Below are 24,455 nucleotides of genomic sequence, written 5' to 3' on the forward strand. Positions count from 1 at the left end.
AGATTACTTCAGAATTTTGCGGGATTTAACCAAATATGAAGTAACTGTTGCCAGTGAAACTTTTCTTCAATTGTTTTATTTGTCTGTTTTCAGTCTCTTGTAGAGCTTTGTTCTAAAAACCAGTTTCTGCCACTGCAAGGCAAAGGTATTCCAGACAAATAGCCTGAGAGGATGAATTCTGGAAAATGTTCCTGGTAATTTGGCAATGGAGTAATTAACTAGAGTGCCCCCTGAGCGGCCATATTTCATCTTCAGTTAACACCCCCATTATGTTAAAAGGGGATTTTCCTTCAGAAACGCCTTCAGGTTAGTTGCCCACAGAGGAAATAGTCATTATGCTCTTCTCTACTGGAAGGCTCCCAGCATAAAAACAAGGCTTACAGGGTTGGTTTGTTTTTATTGAATTTTGCAGCAAAGCCAATGAAATGCTGAGAATCACAGAGCGCTCGGTCACGCAGATGGTACTGCCTGCTCAGCGATGAGGCACCAGATTTGCATCTGCCTGTTAGTTAAGATTCAGCAGCGGCTCTCTTCAGCCTTGTGATCTAGGCGACAGGTAACAGAAAAGACACAACTGGCGTGCTGCAAGAAATCCACGTGGTTTATTACCGTTACATTACTGTTAAATAGAGTACTCGATACCCTACCACCAGAACTTTGTGTCTGGTGGTAAGAAGGTATAAAAACTGTGATTTGTCCTTTCTGTTACTGGATCTTAATAGCTTGAAACAGCATTTCACATGCGAAGAAAGGATTTTGTGAAAGCTGTGTGGTCTTTTGGTGGTGAAGTGCGTAATTCTGTGAGACAGAGGCAGAAGGGGAACTTTGCGAGGGGATTCCCACCAGAAAAGACGCTGAACTAATGCAGAACAAAACGCCGTAAAATAAACAACTGTAGGACAGGAAATGAAGAACTCTAATCGATACCGCAAGAGGGATTAGTTAGTCAAATGTGAGAACTCAAAACTGCAATTTAAATCAGGACAGCTAACTCCCTCTTCTTGTCCTGCATAAAATAAACAAACTGTGGCCACAGGACTCAACAGCTGCTCGCAACTTTGATTTTGGGTATTTGAAAGTTGCCACCTGCAGCAAGGCCCGGCCTCAATACTGCCGCATTGATTTAGGCACCCAGCTGGAGGGAAACACCTGGATTTTCTCTAATACTCATTCTCCCCAAATTACCAGGGCTACTTTTGGGTTTTAGCTAGCTAATAATAAACTGCAGGATTCAGAGGAAGAGAGGAAACTCGGGGCAGGCACTGGTGACTCAATTTTATTTATGAGACACCAAAATCACGCATTGGTTGGCACCAGGCTGCATGCCACAGCATCTCAGCGCCACGTGTCACCCCCAAGTGACAACGGGCTGGGTCGATGAGGCCGGACAAGCCCTGTGGGGCCAGCAACAGCCGAAATGGGGCGTTTTGCAGAAAAACGGGGCGTTCTGCAGAAAAATGGGGCGCCCCCACAGGGGCGCTGAGGCGTCGCCCACCCCCTGCCCCTGCTGCCCGTGGGCAGCTCTGAGGCGATCGGTCCCGCCCTCCGAGCCGCCAAGCTCAAGTCTCGCGAGAGTTGCGCCGGTAGCACGGGCTGGCGGAGATCTCGCGAGAGTTGGCCGTGAGGCACCGTGAGGGGCCGCAGGATGCCGAGCGCCGCCGGTCGCGGGCAGGGCCCGGAGCGCGATCGCCGCCCGGAGAACGGGGAGCAGCCGGCGGCCGATGTGGGTCTCCGCCGGGAGGGAGCGAGGAGGGGACGGGAGGCGCTGTGGCTGCTTTGCCGGAGCTGCTGGGCCCCGAAAGGGGGAAGGGAGAGCGCCCGGCCTAGCGCGGGGCCGGCCTGGGGGGGGGGTGTGGGGAGGTGGCAGCGAGGCGGCAGCGTCCCCTGAGGGGTTTTTGGGGTGGGGGGCGCTGAAGGAAGCCCCAGCCCCTGCCCCATCCCGGGCCCTGCCAAGTACCCGGGCCAGCTCAGCGCCAGGCTGCTTCAGCAGGGGCACAGCTGGCTCCTGCCGGCCCGGCTGGAGGCTGGGGCTTGTGCTTGAACGCCTCAGAGCCCTGCTGGAGTGTCGTAGGCCAGGGTTTGTTCGGGAAGGAAAAACGTGGCCGTAACGAGCAGCAGTTCATTTCGTTGTAACGTCGTGTCACGCTGGCTTTCTTTGGCCAAGTGTGCATCAGCAGTGAGTTCTCACTACAGGTGGATTCTGTAAAATTTGGTATGTTGGCCACAATTCCTCAAAAGTTGAGAAACCGGGACCCACCCCATCTAAAGTGTTTAGTGTGAGCTCATTCATTTGCTCAGTGTAATAATATAAAACAAGTTTTATTTCTTGTTTGTAAATGAATGGGCTTAGTTGGGAAACTATGTAGAAGTGTCATCATTTTAAAGAAAAGGCCCCATCCCCATGCCTTACCTAACAGATTTTGTTAGGCTTGCTTTGGCTGCCATACTGGCATACAGTCTTGTTTTTCTCAGGGGACCTGAATATTGGAAGGAAATAGTTAGCAATGAATCTACTTCTGTGGGAATTAAATATATTTTCAGGAGTAAACTCTTTGTAGAGGCATTTGTACTAACTTCTGTGTAGCAGAGTGATCCTATCATGTGTGGTGTTGAATTTTTTTCTTTCACAGGGCACAATTATTTTGCTTGTGCATCTGTCAGTCTGAAACACACTTTCTTCACTTCAGTGTTACAGCTAATTGTTCTATATTACCTCAGTTAACTAATGATTTTATTTGTCATTTTGTGTGTAGTTCTTTGATATATATTTCTCACCTCCTTTTTAGGATTATGCCAAGGAAAGATATGGAGTGTCATCAATGATACAATCCCAAGAGAAACCAGGTCAGTTTAAAAACAAAAAATAATAATTGAAAAAGACCAAAGAGGGCAAGTTATGTACTACGTATCTTCAGTACTTGTTTGAAAAATCACTTATCAAACTTTTTCATTCAGATTCTGTTGCTCTTCTTTCCCTTTATCTGAATGTGTTTGGTGCTTGTGAAGCTGCATTTGAAGTGCTGTGTCCAGGTTTGAGCTCTCCAGTGCAAGGAAGACACTCATTTGTGGAGCCAGTTGATGGAGCCCTGACAGCCTGGGCAGGGGAAGGAGCACAGGATCCCTGAGGAGGGGCAGAGGGAAATGGGCTTGTGCAGTGTGGAGGAGAGGCAGCTGAGGGATGATCTTGTCACTATCTAAGGTTACTTTATGGGGGGGTATAGAGAAGATAAAGCCAGACTCTTGAAAGTATGTGGCAATCGGACAGGAGGTCATGGACATACGTTGGAACAGAAGAAAATCTGATTGGACAGAAGAAAAGAAAATCGCGATAATAGTTGGATATCAGAGCAGGGTCCAGGGAGATTATGGAATTACAATCTTTGCACTCACCTGGACCTTGCCCTGTGCTGCCTGTCAGTTTTTTTACCGTTTGTCACTGCAAGTTTGACTTTCTTGTATTCGATTATTGTTATTTATAATATACCAACTCCTGAGGTGTCGGGTGGTTGGGGTCTTTTTTGAGTAAGTTCTGCTATGTTTTGCTGCAACAGCTCTCTCTGAGTAGGATATATAAATGTTTATAGTTCTTATTGTTGTTCACACTGCTGTGTACTCAGAAATCCTTATTTCATACTGGTACAGAATTGGGATTCAGGAAGACATTTCAGCTAGAGAACGGTGTCTCAGATCAGCATCCCAAGAAATATTAAATCTTCACGTTATTCAGCTCATGAAACAGGAATGAGGGAAGGTAACAGACTGGCTACTTGTAACTTTTTCATAGTGGAATGAAAAAAAAAAGTACATTTTCTCTGACTAGGTAACTTTTCTCTCCTCTGGATGGTTGTTTGGGTTGACTTCCCTTAGGAAGGGAAATGCAGAATGTAGGGAAGAGGAGCGGCCACAAAAACAATCATAGTTTGCAAACAACTGAAGGGGAACATTATGAAAAAAAAAATCGCAGGACAAGAAAATCACCAGAGACGGTATCAACAGTTGTTATTGAATAAAATATGCATTAGTTGCCAAAGAAACAGGACTAAAGTTGAAATTCTGTCACTATGTTAGCCAGCCCAGCTGCTGGCTGCACTGGTCTTGTGCTCCATTTCAACGTGTTTAATTGTGAACAATATCAACTTGTTTAGCCAGCTTAACAAAGTAAAAGAAGCTGGCTGGGGGTGTGGTGGGTGCTGGAAGGGGCAGCAGCACAGCCATCCAGCCTTGCATGCTGTGCAGCCATAACTCAAAGGGTGCAATGACAAGAAAAAGCCACCTTCTCAGAAGTAGCAGCTGACTAGTTAAACTGCACTGCTGACTGTAGGCTGAAGGATCACGCTGTTGGAGCTCCTCACCCTGCACTCTCTGTGATGGCGTTTGGCTCAGCAGAGCTTCTGCAGGCTTTGTCCCCTGTGCCAGTTTCACACCCTCTATCAACAGCTCTGTGGGAGCCCCAGCTGCAGGCTTGGATGGCAGATCGAGTCCTGCTGTCTTGGAGGAAGTCTACACTGCCAGCTGTCTCATACTCAAAAGAAACACTCAAAAATACTCTGGAGAAAAAATACGTTGAGAAGGCAAATGGTAAAAGCTATGGGAAACGATGTGAAAAGGGCAGAGTGCTGTAGGTCGGGTTGTTGTCCCCTCAATCATTTAAAAAAAAGTCTCAGCCAATGCATGGACAAGATTTAGTAGGGTTTCCATCAGACATAAAATAAACCCTACATCCACTCCTGCTGTTCTCTTCGTTAGAAAGTTGCTACCCAGAACACCAAATCGGGTAACAATAAAAAACAAAATGTCTGTAATAAAAGATCTCAAGATCAGCCCAATGCCTTGCTGTAGATTGATGCACTTTAAATTAAAAGAAGTTCCTGCCAGGGAAAGCTCTTATCAAAGGACTCATGGGAGCGTGTAGTCATCATTCAACATCAGTAGCACACATATGCTTTTCTCTGAAGTATTCTGGTCGTATTGACTGTCTTGAAGGAACTACTGCATGGGGCATGGGGTGCCACGAATGCGGGTTTTCCATCTGTTTGTGCAGTATTTAATTTCTTTCTCAAGTCCATGTGGATAGGTGCCATGTCTAAGTCAGAATAATGAGGTCTGGGTGGTGTGTGCAGATTGGCGTACGGTCTGGGAACTGCCGCCAAGAGCACAGGTGTGGGCCGGAGCTCAGTTTGATGCCTGTGGTACGGTTGGTTTTAGGCTCGATGTAGTAGCTGCACTGAGCTGAGGACATCGGCTGGACATGGGAAGCTAAAATGTTTAGATGGATTGGAGCAAATTATTTTCTCCAAGGGAAGAGTTTATTGTCATTTCACTGCACTTGGAGATTCTAGTTCTTCTCCAGGCAAAATAAAAGGTCTTTCACTTGATCACAAAGTTTATGCAGAGATATTCTGCCCTACTCCACTGTATTCACACACCCACACCTGTGCCTTCATACTTGGCCCACCTCAGTCTTTTTTTGTGCTAGTGTTGGCTGCCCTGCCTGTGTGGTGTGCTTACGTCCCATTACTTCATGTCTTTACAGTCCTTCCTGCCAGCTCGAGGCTATGATTACTAGTAAACTCCATTTGCCTTTCCCTTTTTGTCCAGACCTGTTGGTTTCACCTCCCCTCTCTGGAAGCTGCTTTCATCTTAAACTGCTTTTGGCTTTTAGTTTATTATTATTAAACTTCCACTTTCTTCGTTTTTTCAAATTTATCCAACATTGTAATGATGGCACTTCACAGTGATACCAGAAATACTTACCGCCCTTTCAAAATTCAGTGATGTAAGTTAGACAAACCTAGAAGAAAGGGTATGTAAAAGTGATTTTGACTTATACGACCCATATAGCTTTTTGGATTTTTATTCTCTCCTCCCATGCTTAAAAAATGGTAGAGCTCTGCAAGAAAGATAATCCTTATTTAGTATGTTGAAAAGAAGAGGTTGTGCTATACATGAAGGAAATGAAATAAAAAAAAAAAAAATAGAATCAGGTTCTCCTTAAATATGATTTTAAATAGCAATGAAGGTAAAATAGAATGTACATTGAATGGGTGCTGGCCATGTAAATTCAGACTTAATTAAGGAGTGTTTTGTCTGATCTTTAATCTGTATCCCTTGTCTTCGCTGCAACTGTAGCATAATTTGAAATGTCTTTTATTTTTGCAATATTATCTGTAAGTGTTTATGCAGCAAGAAGAGGCAAGAAAACAAAATGTAAGTATAGCTTGCATTTGCGAAAAAATAAATAGATGGTAGGCTGGAGAGTATGGTGGGAGAACCGCAAAGGTGAGAACAAGAAGCTTCATTTTTATCATGGAAAAGATAGAAATGAACTGAAAGGAATTCCATGTGAAATGATAGGTGAGAATACAGAAGGAAAATAGGAGCTACAATATGTTGGCTGGACAAGAGAAAATGAGTGACAAAGATAAATGATTGCTTATGCTAACAAGCATAGACATTGCCATGAACTAACAAGCATTGACACCACTGTGAACTACCAGCATTTTAGAAGCAAGATGAAAGAAGACCGGATTTGGGGGCATATAGGGAAACAGTGATGGGAAAGTTGCTGTGTCTACTGTTGAAAAAATCCCTTAATTGTGCCTCTTTTTGGATATTGTTTTGTTACCCTCTTTATGGAAGTTGAAATAGTTTTTAGTAATTATATATATATATATGTATGTATATGTATATATCTATTTTGCACTAAAGGTGTCATTTCATCTTGGTGAAATATGGACCATAATGTATCAAAAAGATTTTAAAGAAATATTTATTTAATGCAGATGGTTCTTGAAACGCTAAGGATCCATAAAAAGAGTAACACCTCATTTTGTCTTTATGATTGTGCCTGGAAAATATTTTGGGTTTCTAGTAATACAGTTTTAAGTTGACTGAGGTAATTTTAACTGTAAAACTCTTAAATACCAAACTCTTAGAAGTACTAAAGCTTACAGTTTATGCTGGTTCCTAGTTTCCTATAATACTGATGAAGTTTGAACAACAGGGGTTGCTGGCAAGCAGTAACATCTTTACTCCCCTTTCTCCCTTCCCAAGTGCAGGTGCACATGCACACACTTACAAATATATTCAAGCCAATTTTGTATCACGTTTCTATATGCACTTTCATTCTGTTCTTATTTTGATGCGTGTCTATGAAGAAAAAAATGTTACCCTGAGCATAAGGGCATACAAAACATTTAAACATTACCACCCCCTTTCATATTTGCAGAGCTCAGAATACCAGTCCAGTGCAGAATAATAGGATTTCAGGGCAAGCTGTGACTAATATTCAGGGACAGAAGGAAGGAGTCCAGAATGGCAGATGGTAAGCTGGGTTAGACAAACTTTGAAAAAGTTTTGTTGGGAAGAGAAGCCTTAGTCTTAGACTAGTTGAAGAGTCTTGGTGAACTTAATGTTTTGCAACATGGGAGAAGTTTGTGATGAGACAGGGAATTTGTTACGTATTTCCCATGAAAAACATATTTTTGTATAATCAGTAGTTTTAATTGCATACGAACTATAAAGTCCTGATTTGTTTAGAAATATTTTTCTTTAATTTTTTTTATTACCCAAATTCTACCCTTTATTAACCCTGCATTGAATGTTCCTTTAATTTTTAGTGCACATTTGTTTGTAGATTCATTTTATTTAAAATAATGATTATTTTACAGCGATATTCACCCTGCTAATGTATAGAAAGAGAACAGCAATGTCTCCTTTGAGCCATATGTTCAACATACCAGTGTCCATCTTGTATGGTGGAGCAAGGCAGGGATCCCTTAGTGAGCAGAAATCCAGGCTTGTAAGTCCAGGTTTGCGGTGCGGCAGAGTGAAGTCCTACCAAAATAATGTAGTCATTCTGGGTGTGCCATCCACAAACTACAATAAGTCTTGCTTTTGTTTTAGGGGAGACTGACGCTGCTGTGTAAGTCAAACGTTAAGCTTGAGCCAATTTAAAACTCCTTGATCAAGTGTTATTCACAGAGAAAGGAAACGGGATCCTGTGTGTTTTCAGTACAAACTTCTATTATGCTGTAGGTACACAAAATAGTATTTGGGATTTATTGTAAATTTTAACAGTGATAGAAAATGTATCTGGAGTTTAAATGAAAAACGTTTTCCTACAAAAAACAATTTTAAAATGTCTTATTTTTCTGTAATGCAGATCGAGTTTTGATTCGAATAAAAGACTTGACAGAGGAGAAGGCTGATGAGGTGGTTTGGGTTCGTGGCAGAATTCATACGAGCAGAGCTAAAGGTGAGATGCCTCCAGGGATCTGATTTTTATTTTCTCATTTTGTTGGTATAAACTGGACATTTATTTTGGTTTCGTGATTTTTCAGTAAAAGGAAGCAAAGCAATTACTATTTGTTAATTATGTCTTGCATATAATAAAACTTTGCCACTTGGTTACTCAGTGTGCACTTCAATTGGCTTACTCTATTTTCCACTCCTCTTCTCCTGAAAGGTGAAGAGGACATTTCATTTTCAGCTGAGCAGAAAATCAGGTATTATTATTACACTGTTGTAAAAGTAATTTTTGTTTTTATCACATTACAAAATACTGTGTGGACAACTGTAAATAATAATTGTAAAAAATTACGGTCATTCTGCTTTGGGGGAGCTCTTTGGGGGCGTTGAGATGAACCAATTTTAAGGCTCTATGGAAAAAAAATACTTTAAATACGTCAGTTGTCAGGCCAGCCATATTTATTCTGCTGCGTATGAATAGTTTTACTGTACCTTTTCTTTGTTAGGAAACAAAAACATGTATTAAAATTACAGATTTCTTTCTTTTGGTTGTCTGTATCTAATTATTTCGGTTTGGATGTAAGGCAGAGGAGAATCCTTCTGTGGGTTCTGCATGGTGTGGGCTGTCACAGTTGGCTGTCTGACAGCCATGTTTTTTCACTAGAATCAGAAGTTCTCTCTGGAGATCAGTTTGCCATATGCAAACTTAAACAGGCTTTGGCCTTTTCAGTTGACATCAGATGCTGACAACTGTTGTACTGGTTTCAGTTATGTTTGGCAGCTCTGTAGTGAGATACAAATGCATTGTCTTCCCAAGAGTTGAAAGAAAAGAGCATAAAGAAATGATCTTCATAAATGAAGCTTAGCAGTAGTTGTAGAACTGGGAATAATACAAATAATTAGGGATGAAAATCCAGTGCATACTGTTGTCACAGAGTGTAGATTATTTTCTCTTTTTTTGGGGATTCATTTTCTTTTCTTTTTTTTTTCTTTTTTTTTTTTTTAAAAAAAAAAAAAGGTCCTGTGATGATTGTCTGTAATGCTGTTAAGATAAGGAGCTCAATGTAAATATATATGTATCACATATGTGTGATTTCCTCAGTAGTTTTGTGGTATGGTATAACATGCAAGTTGTTCTTTGCTAGTTACAGAAATTTTGTAACCCCAAAAGATGTGAAAACCTCAGTCATTACAACTTGGAATTATTCAGGCAGGAGACATGATCTAATTTAAATGTTAGTATTAGTATACAAACATGAGTATCCTCATGGCTTTTTATTTTGTAAGTAGAGGAAAAGTTCGGATTACTGACAGCATTTACTGTATTAAAGACAGATGTCTTACACAGACCTCTAAAACAAAATGGAATTGTTGTTTATTACTTGATGTATTTTATACAAGATAACTAATATGAAACATACATTTACTTCAGTCACAACAACATGTAACATGGCAACATTAACTTCCAGGAAGCTGTTGCTTTTCACCCTTCAACTTTGACCTCAGGAGAGACCGTGTTTCTTCATGAAATAATAATGTCTATTTTCAAAACTCTTAGTGCAACCTGAAGAATAAAAGCAAAGGAATCGATTATGGACACAGAGTGTTCTCAATTTATTGATTGTGCTTCTTGTACCCTTTCTTAGACTGACAAGACAGAACAATTCTGACGTTCAGGGAATGCTCTTAGGGAATACTGTATGGTTGTTTACTTAAGCTTTGGAGGAAAGAACCTTACAACAAAAGCAAATGTTTAAGAATAAAAAGTAATGTTAGCCTTTCCCACACACACTGTGGCGCTATTCCTACCGTTATGGAGAGGAAAATCTTGCAGGAAACAGGAAAATCTTGCACAAAAATAGCTTTATTTTTCTTAGAAGCTTGGATTTGACTTCTAAATAACCAACATAGCCTTTACTTAACCCTGTCTGGTTCTGACCAATAAACCAAATAAATGAATGTGAACAACTGCAAAATCCAGCTGTCTCATACAGCGAGCCACTCATGAAGTCCAATGGAAATTAACTGAAAGATGTGTAAAGAATGGGGTGTTGGGACTTTCTGTGAGTTGCACTAAAATTAAAGTGCTTGAGGCCCTGTGTTTTTTATCATAGATGAAATGTTATTTCTGGCTTTATTTTAAAGCCAGCCTAAGCTACTGATTGCGTTTATCATTGAACAGCAGTTGGGAAATCAGTCTGGGTTCTGCCAGGCAGCTGGGACTTCAGTGGCATGGAAGGCTGGAACTTGTTTTTGTTTTATGGATGCAAAGCTTTTATAAAACATCAAAATAGTATGTCTGAAAATAAGACGACCACGAAGTGCAAGTGGACCAAATTCTATTTTTTAAAAAGTGTTTTTTTCCTTTGCTGATAGATGTCTGTAACTAACGGTGTATTAGTTTGTATGACAAACAAATTTTCACCGTTTATGCAAAGTTCTTGTTTGCATCCTTTTCTTTCAAAAGGTCTCGTGTCATTTGGTATTTCTAAGAAAGGACATCCATTCCTGTTTGGTTTTCCGTGCTTCATTTTGATGGGATTCTGTGTGATGTATTCTTATTTGTTCAGTGACTAAAAGTTTCTACCAATAAACTATCAAACCTTTTAAACCAAATTTTCTTTTGAAACTCTTCATCTTTTTAGGTCTTCGTGTATAGGATACAATATTGGTTTATTTTATAGAAGCTTAAAATTGTTTATTGTTGTTGAATAATTAAAGTTGGTCTTTTCACTGAAATACCATGTAAAGATTTTGAAACACATGGAGAGCATCCCATAATCCTATTTTTTTTCACACTCTAATGCTTCCTTTTTTCCCGTCTCTTGATCTGGAACGGCATCTAATCGTGAACTAGATTTGGTTATGCCTCATCTGTTTGGTACTTTATCTTGCACGCATTAAGTTCTTTGGGGAAAAGTTGTTTCCTACTACAATTTTTGTAACTCCAATGTTTTAATTATTTCTATCAGTGAGGTTTGTTTCATCACTTATCTTCCATGTGATTACAAATGATTATATTCTACAAACCATTTTCTTTTCTCATAGAAACAACTACCATTACTCATGACAAGATTTGAGTCCTTTTGAAATGCAAATATCGATCAGACTTACAGTCTTGGGTTTAAATACAACTGCCAAACAAGTTTTCTCATTTGTTTCACTTGCTTTTCCTTAACTTTATACAAGTTGAGTGACATTGTTGCTGTCTTCAGCTCTGTATTTTCGTTTGAACACCTAATATTGTGTTGCAGAATCTCCATCATACTTCCTTAACTTCTTTGTGACTGAGATCACAGAGAAAAATACTGTTTTCAATGAAATACTGTATCAAATACAAGACTAAGTAAGAAATATTGAGATGTTAAAGATGAGAGATAAGCCTAGCTTATCCAAAAAACCCTTAGCACGTAATGTCCTATGGAAAAATTGTACTTTAATTAGTTTGTCAACTTGCTGAAACACAGGCATATATATTGCTGAAGGTTGTATTTAATTTATGAAGCCTGTACTTTTCTAATTTAAATCTATGGCTTAACGTTTGCTTGTAGGAAAAATGTAAATCCTTACTATATTAGCTTTCTTAAGATATTGCAGCCTCTGGAATATGGAAATAGTTGTATGCTTTTTTTTTTTTCTCCTGAAAATATGCAGTTAGTTTTATTGCATTTTTTTGAAATCACAATCACAGGATAAAGGTATTTCAAGTAATTGTTATGTTTAATAGCATTTTAGTTGTTTTATGTGTTTGATTTTATTTCTGACATTGTATGTCATGATGTACATCTATCATGATTGTCTAATATCATTTAAATCATCTGCAGCTATGTGTCAAATTGTAATCTACATAATCACAAGTGAAAACCACAACTGTCTTTTTGGTATCACTGTTCACATTGGATATATGTTGTTTTGAATGTTTTCTAGTGTAAGGCAGCAGTAATTGGGAAGTAGCTCTAACAAAGCTAGCTCCTTATTCTCACAATTTTAATGGAAATGTCATGTTATGAGTCAGAATTTGGAACTGAAAAAGTATTGATGCATTTTGTCATTGTGCAACAGTGAGTATTTGTTGTCAGTATTCTCTCTCTGAAGAAACATTTAAAATCACCATGTTTCCTTAAATGTAAGTTAAGTAATAAATATTTATTAGAGATGTGAACAGAAATATGAAATGATTTTTAACTGTCACTTGAACAAATTAAAGGAGTTTTGTTGACTTGGAAATATCCATTTTAAAAGTCAACAAAGTGCATTATATCCTTTGTAAATTACTATTACGTCCTATTAACTTCTTTTTCCCTAAGCTGTTCATGAATAAATTGCTCTTGCAGGAATTTTTATTTGGGTCTTTTAGGTTCTTGTCATTTATCAGAATCAATACTCCTTTTGTTCCCGTTCATTCTGAGTGTGTGGTGTATTATAGAATGAACATTGTTGGTATAGACCCTTGTGGTGCAAAATCAAGCCCATTTCTCTCAGAGTACATTTTTCAAATGAGCTCTATGCCTTTAATTTTAGAAGTGATGAAGTACATTTTAGAAGAGAAGAACTTATTTTAAAATAATGTATACTTGAAGCAGTTGTGACTGAGGCAACAAGTATGATTTCTTCTTACAGTTGAAGAACACTTGATATTCAAAAAGTTATGAATTGCAGTTTGTTCTGTCTAAATATTACTTATCTTGGAAGGCTTATTGGTACTTTAAGAAAGTGTCTGTTCACAGGTTCTGTAAGTCAGAATTACTTGATTTATCTCAAGTTTGGTGTGTGTACTTGCAGAGCTGAACGTAGTTAGATCTAGCTATTTAGACAGGGAGGGAGAGAGGGAACCTTCCACCTCCCGTCTCCCCCTTAAGAGCTCAGCTTAATATCAAAACAGTAAAGCATTTTTCTCATTCACAAAGCTATCGAGTAACTTGTCCTTAATACACCTGCGTTGTTTTTCTTTGTATTCAGGGAAGCAGTGTTTCTTAGTCCTGCGTCAGCAGCAGTTTAATATCCAGGCTCTTGTGGCTGTGGGACAGCATGCGAGCAAGCAGATGGTAAAGTTTGCTGCCAAGTAAGTAAGCAATTATATCCTGTTGTCAGAGTAAACAATGGTGGGAACCAGGACTCCCAGGGGTTGGGACCATTTTCACACATTAACATCAATGCTTCGTTTGTTTTAAAATGTAGTTATTTAAATTGTCAGTTCACTATTGCATTGAATACATTACACTGACAAAAGATAAAATAGAGAACAGGCTTGAAATTCATTCTGAACTGCTGAAGCAGCATTCTCTCGCCGTAGACAACCTACATTTACTTTCAAGCTGGCTAACAAAAAGTCTGGCAAGCCGAGCTTAGTGGGGCACTTCATTTTGTGTGATGTTTGTGTGTGTCTGCACGTGTTCAGGGTTTTTCTTCTACAAGATTTGCAGTGTAGTAACATTATATAGCTAGAACTGGTGCAAAGAAGCTCCACATTACAAGCGTCTTACTGAGCTGAAATTAAGAGTTGTTTCTATGCCCTGAATTAATCTTATTTACATGCCTTTTTTTTTTGGCCCAAAAAGTTGGGAGGAGGTTGAGTTACTTTTCAAAAATATTCTGGTTTTATTTGCAGTAATATTTAGACTTGCTAATTAAAAAATAAAAATAAAAAAATAAAAAGTTTGAAACAATTTAAATTGAGTTAGCTGGTTTGTTTTATTCTTAATGATATAAAAAAAACCAACACAATTTTCCCCTACTTCTTGCTTCAGGATTGTGCTTTCAGGTTGTCCATTACTAAATATGTTCACATGACAATGGTGTTTTTATAATAGAGCTTTTTAGTCATGTATAACTACTTACTCACAAACAGAAATGTGGATCAGTTCAGTGCAGTAGTATGTTTAACATGTGGTACTCGAGTTGCTTCTGTGTAGTTCTTGGCACTACTCTTGTGCCTGGGAAGGGAGCCCCCACTAATTAGCTGCAAGAGTGCCACAGCCTTCAACCTTCAATATGTCAGGGAGAGGAGGGATTCATTATAGTATAGACTTGCAGAAGCCAAGTTAAGAAGGTTAGGATAATGCCTCTGCTGATTGAGGTTCAAGGCAACGGGAGAACAGAACCAGCAGTGTTCGTTGTTTGGCGGTGCTTAGAGTTGGCAGTGCCAGCGCGAAGCATGCTGTTTACAGGTGTTCATGAGCCAGAGCGTTCCGTTTCTTCATGAAGTAGTTTTTTCTCTCCAGCACTTAGAAGCTTTGAAAAGAATTGAGTGCACAATCTCTCGGTTCCCCACTTCCTCTCCTTGTAACCCACTAACAGTCTGCCTGTGCTCTCTCAACAAAGTTGCACTACAGAGCAGTGAAACAATTTTATAGTAGTGATACTCTCCTATCCTCCAGTTTTCTTCAATATCTGTTTTTTCATTTTTTCTTCATGTTTCTTGGCTCCACGACTGGATGTCTGACATTTGTTTCACGAGTAGCAGAGCTCTGTGGTAGGAGCTTGCGAAAAGGAAGTTGGTCCTTACTCTTCTGTGAAATGACTGCCACTTGTAAGCCTTCCACAACCCTTTGTAGATTTACTGATCTTGTATACTAGGCTATTTTTCTGTTAGGGTAGTGATTTAAAGTAGGTCCTGGAGGTGCAGAGCTACCAAGAGGTGGTATCTGGAAAGAGCAGAGGGCAAAGCTCCTTTATCTTCTGGCAGCAGTGAGCTGTTAAATCAGATGGAACCATATCCTTTAATTTCTTTCCAATTCCCTTTCATCTCCCCACTTTTGTTGATGTGACAGACCTGATTTCCCCTGAGTAGCCAAATTCATGTTTGTACTGTGTTTTGACTTTTCAATCTGTTCCCTTTTATGGTAGTATTCTATGTCTAAATCCTGATACTTCAGACTTTATAGCATGCATATTGTACTCATTTGTGCTTCTGAAATGCCTGTATGCTGACTATAATGTGCTTTGATACAGCTTTCAGTACTACAACCATCCTGGGTTTTGTTTTGCAGAGTTACTTTATTTTTAAACACTATTAGTGCAGTCATCTTAGGATTCCTTCCCACCAACAAACCTATTTCATTAATATCCTCCCATGCTCTCAGCTTTTCCAGTGTTTTATCTTGTTCTACAATTCTGTCTACCGTCATTGCAGCTGCCTCTTTTCCTTCAGAGGCTGCTGTTCCCTGACTTCCAAGTGCACTTGTGGTCACCACGTCAGTAACACCTGAAGCACAGTGACAGTACGTGCCTTGTCTTCAGTCATTTTCCTGCTTGTTTTCATGGGCTGTGGAATAATGCCATTATTATTAGCAGATGAAGCTGGTCTCAGATGTCTAAAAATAACTATATTGTTTCTCTGCCTTTCTTGGTGTCTTTTTCATCATCTCCTCTTGTTTCCTACACATTTATTAAATAAAATAGTTAATAACTTACATTTCAATTTCAATGCAAACTAAACTTTTCTCATTGGCAGTAGGTAAACTTTAGTTTACTTGTGCTGCTTTCTCATTTTGATAGCGGGTCCAAAACTTTCTTTAAAACAGTTTGTGAAATTACAGGTCATGAATTTTAAGGAGAGGTTAAGATAAAGGTTGGTTAAATTGTGAGCAATTTCTGTACAAATTTTCATAAATAATAAACAAACCAGTTCCTCTTTTAGATATTGGCACATGGGAACAAAACTTTCATAACCTTCTGTGGTCTAGAAACCACAGAATGTAATATGAATATACGTGTAGTAACATAATATTCGTATACAGATCTTCTCCACGATCATAGCAATGTGAGTTATGTTTATTGAAAGATACTTTTCACACTGATTTATCTCAGTTTTAAAAGAGATTTCTGTGAGGTTAACTGTAAAAAGTTTCTCAAAAAATACAGAGCTGGCAGTGTAGTGTCAGTAAGGGTTGGCAGCTATGGAGTTCCCTATAAGGTCCTTCATCAAAGAAAACCTCTGCACATTCCTGCAAGGAATTACAGAGGCAGTTGTCTCTTTCAGACAGCAAAGGTGCCCAGTGGTGAAATTAGTAATTTATCAACCTGCTTTTTTTTTTTCCAGAACGTACTGGGTGTGATCACTTTTGGTTTTCTTTTTTTTTTTTTCTTTTTTTTTTTTTTTAAACCAGCACTGGGCTTTACCCCACTACTGGCATTAATCCACAAATAGCAGTGATATGATGTAGCAGCTGAGGGAGGTGGTTACCAGATCCTAATTTAGCTGCTGAAACAGTTTGCCCTCTCTCAGAAAGTACATGGCTCTCTGTGGCAGGCTAGAGAACGAAAATCTAGAAAAGAGAGAAAACATAAGAAGAAATAAAAATGTGATGGGTAAACTTTTAGGATTAAACTTAGATTGTAGAAAAGTATACTTAACTTGATTGGTTACATGAATTGGTAATACCAGGGAAAATTGAAATCACAGTCATTACTTTTGCTGTTGGCACAGCAATTGGAATGGTAAACTGGTGACTAGATTACTGCCACGGGATATATAGTGACTAGGGCTTATTTGGAGTAATCACTCTGATACTCTTCCATTTGAATTTGTCCCTTTGTGAACTTTAGGTCAGATTTTGTATATGTTCAGGATTAATATTGAAAAATGTATGTCATTAGGACATTGAGATCATCATAGATAACCAACTTAACAGGAGTTCATGCAGGTCTCCTCCCTACTGTGCTAGAAGATCTTGTGAGTTTTGAAAAAGAAGAATAAAATAGTTGTCAGTCAGATGATTTCTGGATGATTTTGTATTCTTGTTGTCTTTATTTCTCAATATATGTCAAATTAGAAAAGGTTGCTGATGAAGCTGCAAGATGAAGTCATGCAGTCAGGTAAATCTGCTTTCCTTTGAGGCTGAAGAAACCTGTCTAGTTTATCCAAGAGTAGGTAAAATTTAAATTAATCCCAGTCTGATGGTACCTGTGCATACTTTCAACTACCAAGTGAACTTTTTAAGTATTTTTTTTATATCCAGCTTTCTCTGATATTGACATAAATGACAACTGATTATTGTTTTATAAAAATTATTTAATGTTTTAAGATTTAATAAAGTATACATATTGTGACTTGTGCAGTCTGCTTGCATAAGTCTTAAAAAAGAAAATGTCTGAAGTATAGATGCTTTCACTAATTAAAACATCTTATAGTTAAAGTAAATAAATAATCAAGTTTCTTCTAATTTTTTAGACTTTTGATCAAGAAAATACTATGATTCAAGTAGAGGGGCCCACATGGGGTTCAGCTTGCAACATGAAGCTGTTGATGAAAGGTGTTGTCATACAGACTGCAATAATGCAATCCTGTGGTTAGAAGAGAAAGTCTTGGCTAACAGGCACACAGATAATTAAAAGCTACATAAGGCATCTAATGGACATTTTAATAATTAGTCTTGATTTTTGGGAAGAAACATTACAATAAAAGTTTGATATACAGAGGAAGTTTTTAGCTTTGGGCTTTGAGTCTGTCACTAAAATAATTTTATTCAGGGTTAAGCAACATAAGGGTATCATCTGTCTTCTTCATGCATACCAATTTATTTTCTGGTCCTTTGCAATTTTAGTTAGAGATAGAAATGTTATTGTCTTTGATGGAAATGATGATAGCTTTGGTGTTTTTCTGCTCTTTGTTCACTTTGGTTTGGCTTGATTGTTTTTTGTTACTCATGGGAATTCTATCAAAAAGTTACTGAGATGGTTTAGGACTGATGTTGTAGGGAACACTTTGAAGATCTTGCTGTAGTTACTACCATTTAACTAAAGCATCTTTTTTTTGTTCTAATTTGAACTGAAATTACCATTTCAGTAACATCCTTGGAATTAACTGTTAGGATGAAAGCAGCATCTTCTAGGTTTCTGTAGTTTACATTTGATGAACTACATTAGGAACTTTAGGCTTCACCAGCACTAGATTTTGCTGAATTCAGTTCAAATAGAACTCAAAGCATGAGCTTTTACTTTACTACCAGATCAGATATGTAGTCTGAATGAGGAAAAGTATGTTTTATAATTATCAGATGAACATTTAGAGTAGATTATGAATATTTGTAGATGTAAAGATGTTTATATGCAGTAGAAAACTTGGTGGTACATATGTATGTCCAGGCAATTACATGCATATTTGGATGCAGGTATTTACATTGGTAGGAACTGAGTTCAAAGGCATCATGAAGTTCCAAAAAAATTAGGGACTAAGGGATGTCACGGTTTTTAAAGTGTGTTCCAGACCAAGAAATACATCGTTTCAATTGTAGTTCTAGTTCAGAGAGAGAGGGGAAAAAAGTGAAAGCGCACTTAATCACAACTGCAAAGTTTTGGAGTTGTTCTGCAAGTTTGCAAAGTGATATTACAGTTGCAATGATGTAAAAGTCAGTTTCTTCCTGTATTTTTAAACTGTTAGACTTCCGTGTGTTGTGAATTCTGGGCACGTTCTGAGCATAGCTCTGTAATGACTTCTTTAATACCAGTTTGCCGCCATGGGATCTGTGATTTGAGTCATAAAACACATTTAACTATTATTTTCTTTTTTTGCAACATGTAGAATTTGCTTTGATGCACTAAAAGCATTCTCATTAGCAATTATTTGTGGGAGGGGTTTTATTCAGCAGACTAGAAAATTATAATTTCAATTAATACACTGCTGTTGGTGTCATTAGTAGTATTTTTCTGGGCATTTGACAAAATGTTGATGTGAAAAAGGAAGCAGGAGAATTAGAAGAGAACTGTTTTGGGGCGGGGGGAGAAAGTTAGCAGAAGAGTACAACTTATTTTCTTTTAAACTTTCACTTATTGGAAAAGTAGGTGGAATTTGTAGTTACACCTAGTACTGTTTTACCATGAGGCATTCTCTGTGCATTTCTTATCTTCATGTTGTCTTTTGCATTCAAAGTGATGTATTCCTGCCTTAGTCTTTTTCAGTAATTTTAAACAAAACCATTTGTAAGAGAGCAAACTCTTTGTAAGCACTTACTGTCATTGCTATGTGCTGAATTTGTTGTCTCATCTTCAGTATTTGAGATGAATGGACACTCAACCTTTACTTAATGAATTCTGATTTAAAGCCTACTGTTGGCCTTTGCTTTTTACAAATTCAGTCATTTGTTTGTTATACTGATTTTGGCAACTGTAGCTCTTTCAAAATATAAATAAAACAAAAAAGCACACTATTCAGGAATATTAAATAGGAAATGGAATTACCTAATGGTTAGGCATATAAAGCACCGTGGTCTGTGTAACTTTTAGAGCAGCTGCCAATGAGTTCTATCACCTGAAAGTATTGCCATCAAAGAAATAGTTGAATGCTGAAATGCTAAAATGCTGATTTTTTTTTTTTTTTTAGCCACTTCTGATTGATTTCTAATGATGCTGTTAAGTTTTGAGAATTTTAGTGCTTGAATTGCCCACTGTTACTTCAACTTCAATAGATTTTTAAAAACTTTGATCACTTTTATTCAAAAAATCGGTTGGATAACTTATTTTTTTAATTAAAAACTTAATAATTTTAATAACTTCAAATAACTTAGATTTTGAACTTAACTTCATAACATAAAATAGTTTGTAGACCAAAGATCCATCTAGCTTCTCCTAGGACTTGTGTGGATGCTTCCGGAATAGTAGAGAGCAGGACAAGCGAGTAGTCATACTCTGCAACACGTACTGTTTTGCATCTCCGTTGCTTCTGGGTCAAAGCACTTGGGCTTTGTCAGAGAAGAAGGCCAAGTTCCCCTCATCAACTAAAAAGAGAAACTTCTTTGTTTAGCTGGGTAATTCATGTGAGAGGATGACTGGTTCCAAACATACATATTTCTAAAAAGAGAACTTTTAATCCTAATGAGTTTCTCATGTGGCTTTACTGTAGCTGTACAAAAAGACTGTCTGTCTAGAATATCTAGATTTTGTTCACCTCTCTTAGGCTGACTCTGGGCAGTGCTAGATAAACTGATGCAGATGCAAGTGATTAGGACTGCAGTTACCATCAGCAGTAGCTTGTATCTGCTTGCACTGTGTCCTCTTCTTTAACTGGGCAGGGGTTATTGCCCCTCAGTCTTGTACAGTAAAATATTTCTTGTTAACCCAACCTTTTGCCATTTAGTTAAGTTAGAGGATTTATTGTTTTGGGGATTTCTGGGGTGTGGGGAGGAGTCTTGCTAACTAGTGAGCTGACCTCGTAAACCTGAAGATTGCTAATTGATGTTTGATTTCCCAAAGTCAGTAGTGGCCCACTTGTCTAACGACATCCTTGCTCAACTGATTTGAAGTCAAATTATGGGTCTACTACCTGCTTGCTTTCTGAGGGCTTACATGGTCAAGTGATGAGTTAAAGCGCTTTCCAATCATCTCAAAAGTGCTTGAGAAGTGAAAGATAAAGTTAATGGTAACAGTTATTTTTCAAAAAGAGGATAAGTATTTTCAGATATTTTGCTTTTTGTACTCAGGCTGCCAAAGACACAAAGTAAAGATGTATTTCCAGTAGGGATGAAATTACATGTAGAAAGTAATTGGCTTAAAGTCCAATATTTAAGTACCTAAATGAAAACCATTCGTAGGAATTGTTTTTCATCTGTCGCTCTTGAGGCTTTTGTTACTGATTGCTTAGCACACATACTTTCCATCATATCGTTGGAAGATTTTCAAGATAGTATATAGTGTTTTAGTATACTATTAGTGACTGTTAATGGAGAGCAATTAAGATGTCCTCTGTCTTAAAGAAATGGCATACAAGCATCTTGCATCTTTCAGTAACAAGTCATCTAGTTTAAACAAGCTCAATCAGTTTGATTTTCCCTTCCAGATCTAGGACTTCCTTTCAGTCTGTTGTTCTGCTGCTCAAGACCCATCTTTCAGATAATTGCATCAACTGACACATGCAAGAGTATATGTGGCCTAGAAAAAGAACTATGCAACTTGTCACTTAATGTATACACACACAAAGAATGAGCAATCACTGAGCTTAATTATAATTCTTTCCCTCCCAAGTCTTCCATCCCAGTTTGAGTTTGTTGTGGCTGGGAATACTTTAGTGACATCCTTTATTATTAAGCGATTATATATAATAAAGAACTATCTAAATCCTTAACTGTTTTGTTGTTCCAGCAGTTCATACAGCACATGAACATCCTAGTGCAAAGTATACTGAATCTGGTGCAGTGTGCAATGAAATTTAGTAAGCCTACTATCTTTATTGACAGCATCAACAAAGAGAGCATTGTGGATGTAGAAGGCGTTGTGAGGAAAGCACATCAGAAAATTGGAGGTTGTACTCAGCAAGACGTTGAGCTGCATGTTCAAAGGGTAATTTTTTGAGAAAACTGAGCACTGGTTAATTGTTTGAGAAATTATCTGTCCTATCTAGTCTGTCTTTTTACATTTATAAACCTTGTAAGTAAGCGGTCCAATACCAGAGAAATAATACTGCTTTAAACTACGAACTTTGATATATAATACATAAACATGAAACATCCCTGTTTTTAAAAGATTTGATTTTTACCTGCCACTTGAAGTACGCTAGCAAGTAAAATAGAGAATCTCACTGGAACAATTTGGCTAAGAGTGCTTGTCATTTTGTTTTGATTCTTAACTGCAGCAGGTACTGTAATGCAAGACAGAAGTTTCTTCTATATCAGGGAGTTACTATCTTCCCCTTAGTGAAATGGAGTGGAATACATAACTCTCAGCTGAAGGAAAGTACTGGCTTAACAATAGGGGAGCTCTTGAAATCTAAATTTTCCATAGCTTGTGCCATAGGTCTGGAGGAAGCGTAGCTTTATAGTTTATTTAAATAGAATGTGTATTTAAACCTTTATGCAGTATATTCTTCATCTAAAGGTGTTCAGCCAATATACAAACTGTGTGTTTACAGAACTACTGAAACACAGTCACTTCGACAGTAGAGTACAATAGCTATTATAGTTGTAGTAGTAAGGTAAATTTAAGTTAACAGCATTATGGAAATCATGCACATATGACTAGCCTGTATGTCAAGGTGCCTTTCTCTGACTGTGCTTTTTCAGTCAAATGAATTACCAGTCTGAAATGGCTCTTTCAGCTCCAGTTAGGTGGTAAGTAAAACAGTACTTTAACAACAGAGAGAATGAGAAGATCTGGCTGCAAGCTGAACCTAAAACTGTGAAATCTTGTAGTTCCAGACCTGACATTAGTGCCAGTAGGCTTGTCCTGTAGGCAGTGTGTACTTGTTCAACTCAGTGTTTTTTTTACTCCCTGGGAAAAAAAATAAACATCTTTCCAAAGGAAAATCAGATTTAAGCACTTTGAGTATTATTGTGAGAATCCACCCATGTATCTTGGCTATATGAATAAAATCACAGTCTTCCAGCTAACAGCCTATGCAAACACTGTTTCATGTTTATGCCAAAAATATCCTTTTGTAAATCACACCTCCTTTTGTGAGCTGAAGTTCATGTTATTTTTGTTCTTCTCACTTTCAGATCTATGTGATCAGTTTAGCTGAACCCCGACTCCCCTTACAGCTGGATGATGCTGTTCGTCCAGAAGTGGAAGGCGAAGAGGTGAAAACTTTGCATCTTCAAACATGTTTTCCTATATCTGTAATTGAAGAAAGGCATGAAAGCCTGGCATTTCCTTCATGCAGTGCTTTTGGGGTTTTGTTAGGCTTGCATTTTACTTCCCTTATATTTCTCCAGAACTATGTTAGAAATTTCTATAGCTTTCTTCTCTACTGAACTGCAGTAGAAAAACAAAACCAGAGGGCTTGAAGTCTTGCGTTTGTGTTGTTGATCCTCTTAGCTGGTTTCTGCCTGTGACCACTGGGAAGTTATACCTTAAGCCTTGCTACACTGGCAGTTTATTGTATGATCTTCAGACTGATCTGGAAGTTCTGAATTCAGAAGTAACCCTGTTTTTTTTTAACCAAAAGATGTTTTTCTCTACTAATCTTTTTTAGGTGTTAATATTCATTATGTATTTTTTGCACAACTGTTTAGGATGGAAGAGCTACTGTAAACCAAGACACAAGACTGGACAACAGAGTCATTGATCTGAGGGTAAGCAATATGCTTTGTTATGTGCTTACCTGCAAGCATTGATTGTCCACACCGCTCATATCCATGAAGCAATAAAGCAGTGGATTTGATGGAAATGTTTTGTTGGCCAGAGGGAAAACTAAACAATTTTTTACTAAACTAAACATGTTTTTCAATTTGTGAGTGACATTGTGAGAACTCAGTTTCATCTACATGTGGACATGCAAACAACAGAAAAAAAAAAAAAAAAGCAACTTTTCTGACATTCATGAGAGAATCACTTACTAGTCGTTTAAAGGTGAACATTTAGAATTTGGCATGTGGCCATCTACAGCTGTTTTTTTTTTATTTCCAGAAGTCAAAGGTGACTGAATAAAGACAATTTGGAGACAACATTTCTTCTCAAGTATAGTACCAGAAAGTGTAGTAAGAGCTCTGTTTTGAAATACAGGATGGAAATTTTGAACTTAACATATAGCTGAGGTGCTGTAATGCATCTCTTGCAAGTGAAATTGTAGCAGGCTGTCACGCCAGTCTCATTGTTTGTTTCTTCTACCCATTTTTTTTTTTTTTCTATCTGGAATACTTTTCTTTGCAGCTTTCTGCTAGTTAATATACTTCCCAAATACTTACTGTTTCTGATCAGCAATAAAAAAAAATTGCAGAACTGTTCTTTAAAAAATAAAAATAGCAACACTAAACACATAATTAACTAACTGCAGCCCTGTTGACGTGACTTTTTCTGGTCACGTTTCTTTTTGTCATACTTGGCTCTCCATGATACAATTTTAATTAGCTTTTCATTGAATGATGAGTGTGCTTAGCTTGTTTTTATGGTGTTTCTAGTACTGTCTTCAAAATTAGGATTATGGTAGCTTCTCAGTAAACCAATCCATGGGCCTGGGAAATAAAAAAGTCATTTATTTATTGGAAAATGTAGAAAAGTTCTGGGACTGAGGTGCTTAAAGCATTTGAACATACGATCTCTATTTCAGCAACTAAAACTACTTGTGCAAATTGTTTTATTTGGATCAATGCTAATGGCTTTTCACCTGACCTTATCATGTGTGATACTTAGCAACTTCGATTTGTAATTACTTTTCAGGATATTTAGTATCTCATTATATTAGTTTTTTTGTCTTTGTTTTAAGTCTTTCACAGAAAGAATTCTGTACTAGTGAGAAATATTTAAAGGATTGTCACATTATGGTGATGGTAAGGCAG

At 37.9% G+C, this 24,455-nt stretch overlaps 1 protein-coding gene across 1 annotated transcript in view; it reads left to right on the plus strand.

Moving 5' to 3' along the window:
* The first annotated feature begins 1,588 nt into the window (after positions 1-1,588).
* DARS1 (aspartyl-tRNA synthetase 1) overlaps positions 1,589-24,455 on the plus strand; it is a 38,999-nt gene continuing 16,132 nt past the window's right edge. The window contains exons 1-7 of the mRNA XM_084524240.1: positions 1,589-1,723; positions 2,787-2,844; positions 8,165-8,257; positions 13,210-13,312; positions 21,420-21,522; positions 22,677-22,757; positions 23,193-23,252. Coding sequence (XP_084380366.1) covers positions 1,646-1,723; positions 2,787-2,844; positions 8,165-8,257; positions 13,210-13,312; positions 21,420-21,522; positions 22,677-22,757; positions 23,193-23,252 — 576 coding nt within the window. The 5' untranslated portion in view covers positions 1,589-1,645. The remainder of the gene's footprint in view (positions 1,724-2,786; positions 2,845-8,164; positions 8,258-13,209; positions 13,313-21,419; positions 21,523-22,676; positions 22,758-23,192; positions 23,253-24,455) is intronic.

Source organism: Aythya ferina, assembly GCF_964211825.1.
Source record: "Aythya ferina genome assembly, chromosome: 6".
NCBI lineage: Eukaryota > Metazoa > Chordata > Aves > Anseriformes > Anatidae > Aythya > Aythya ferina.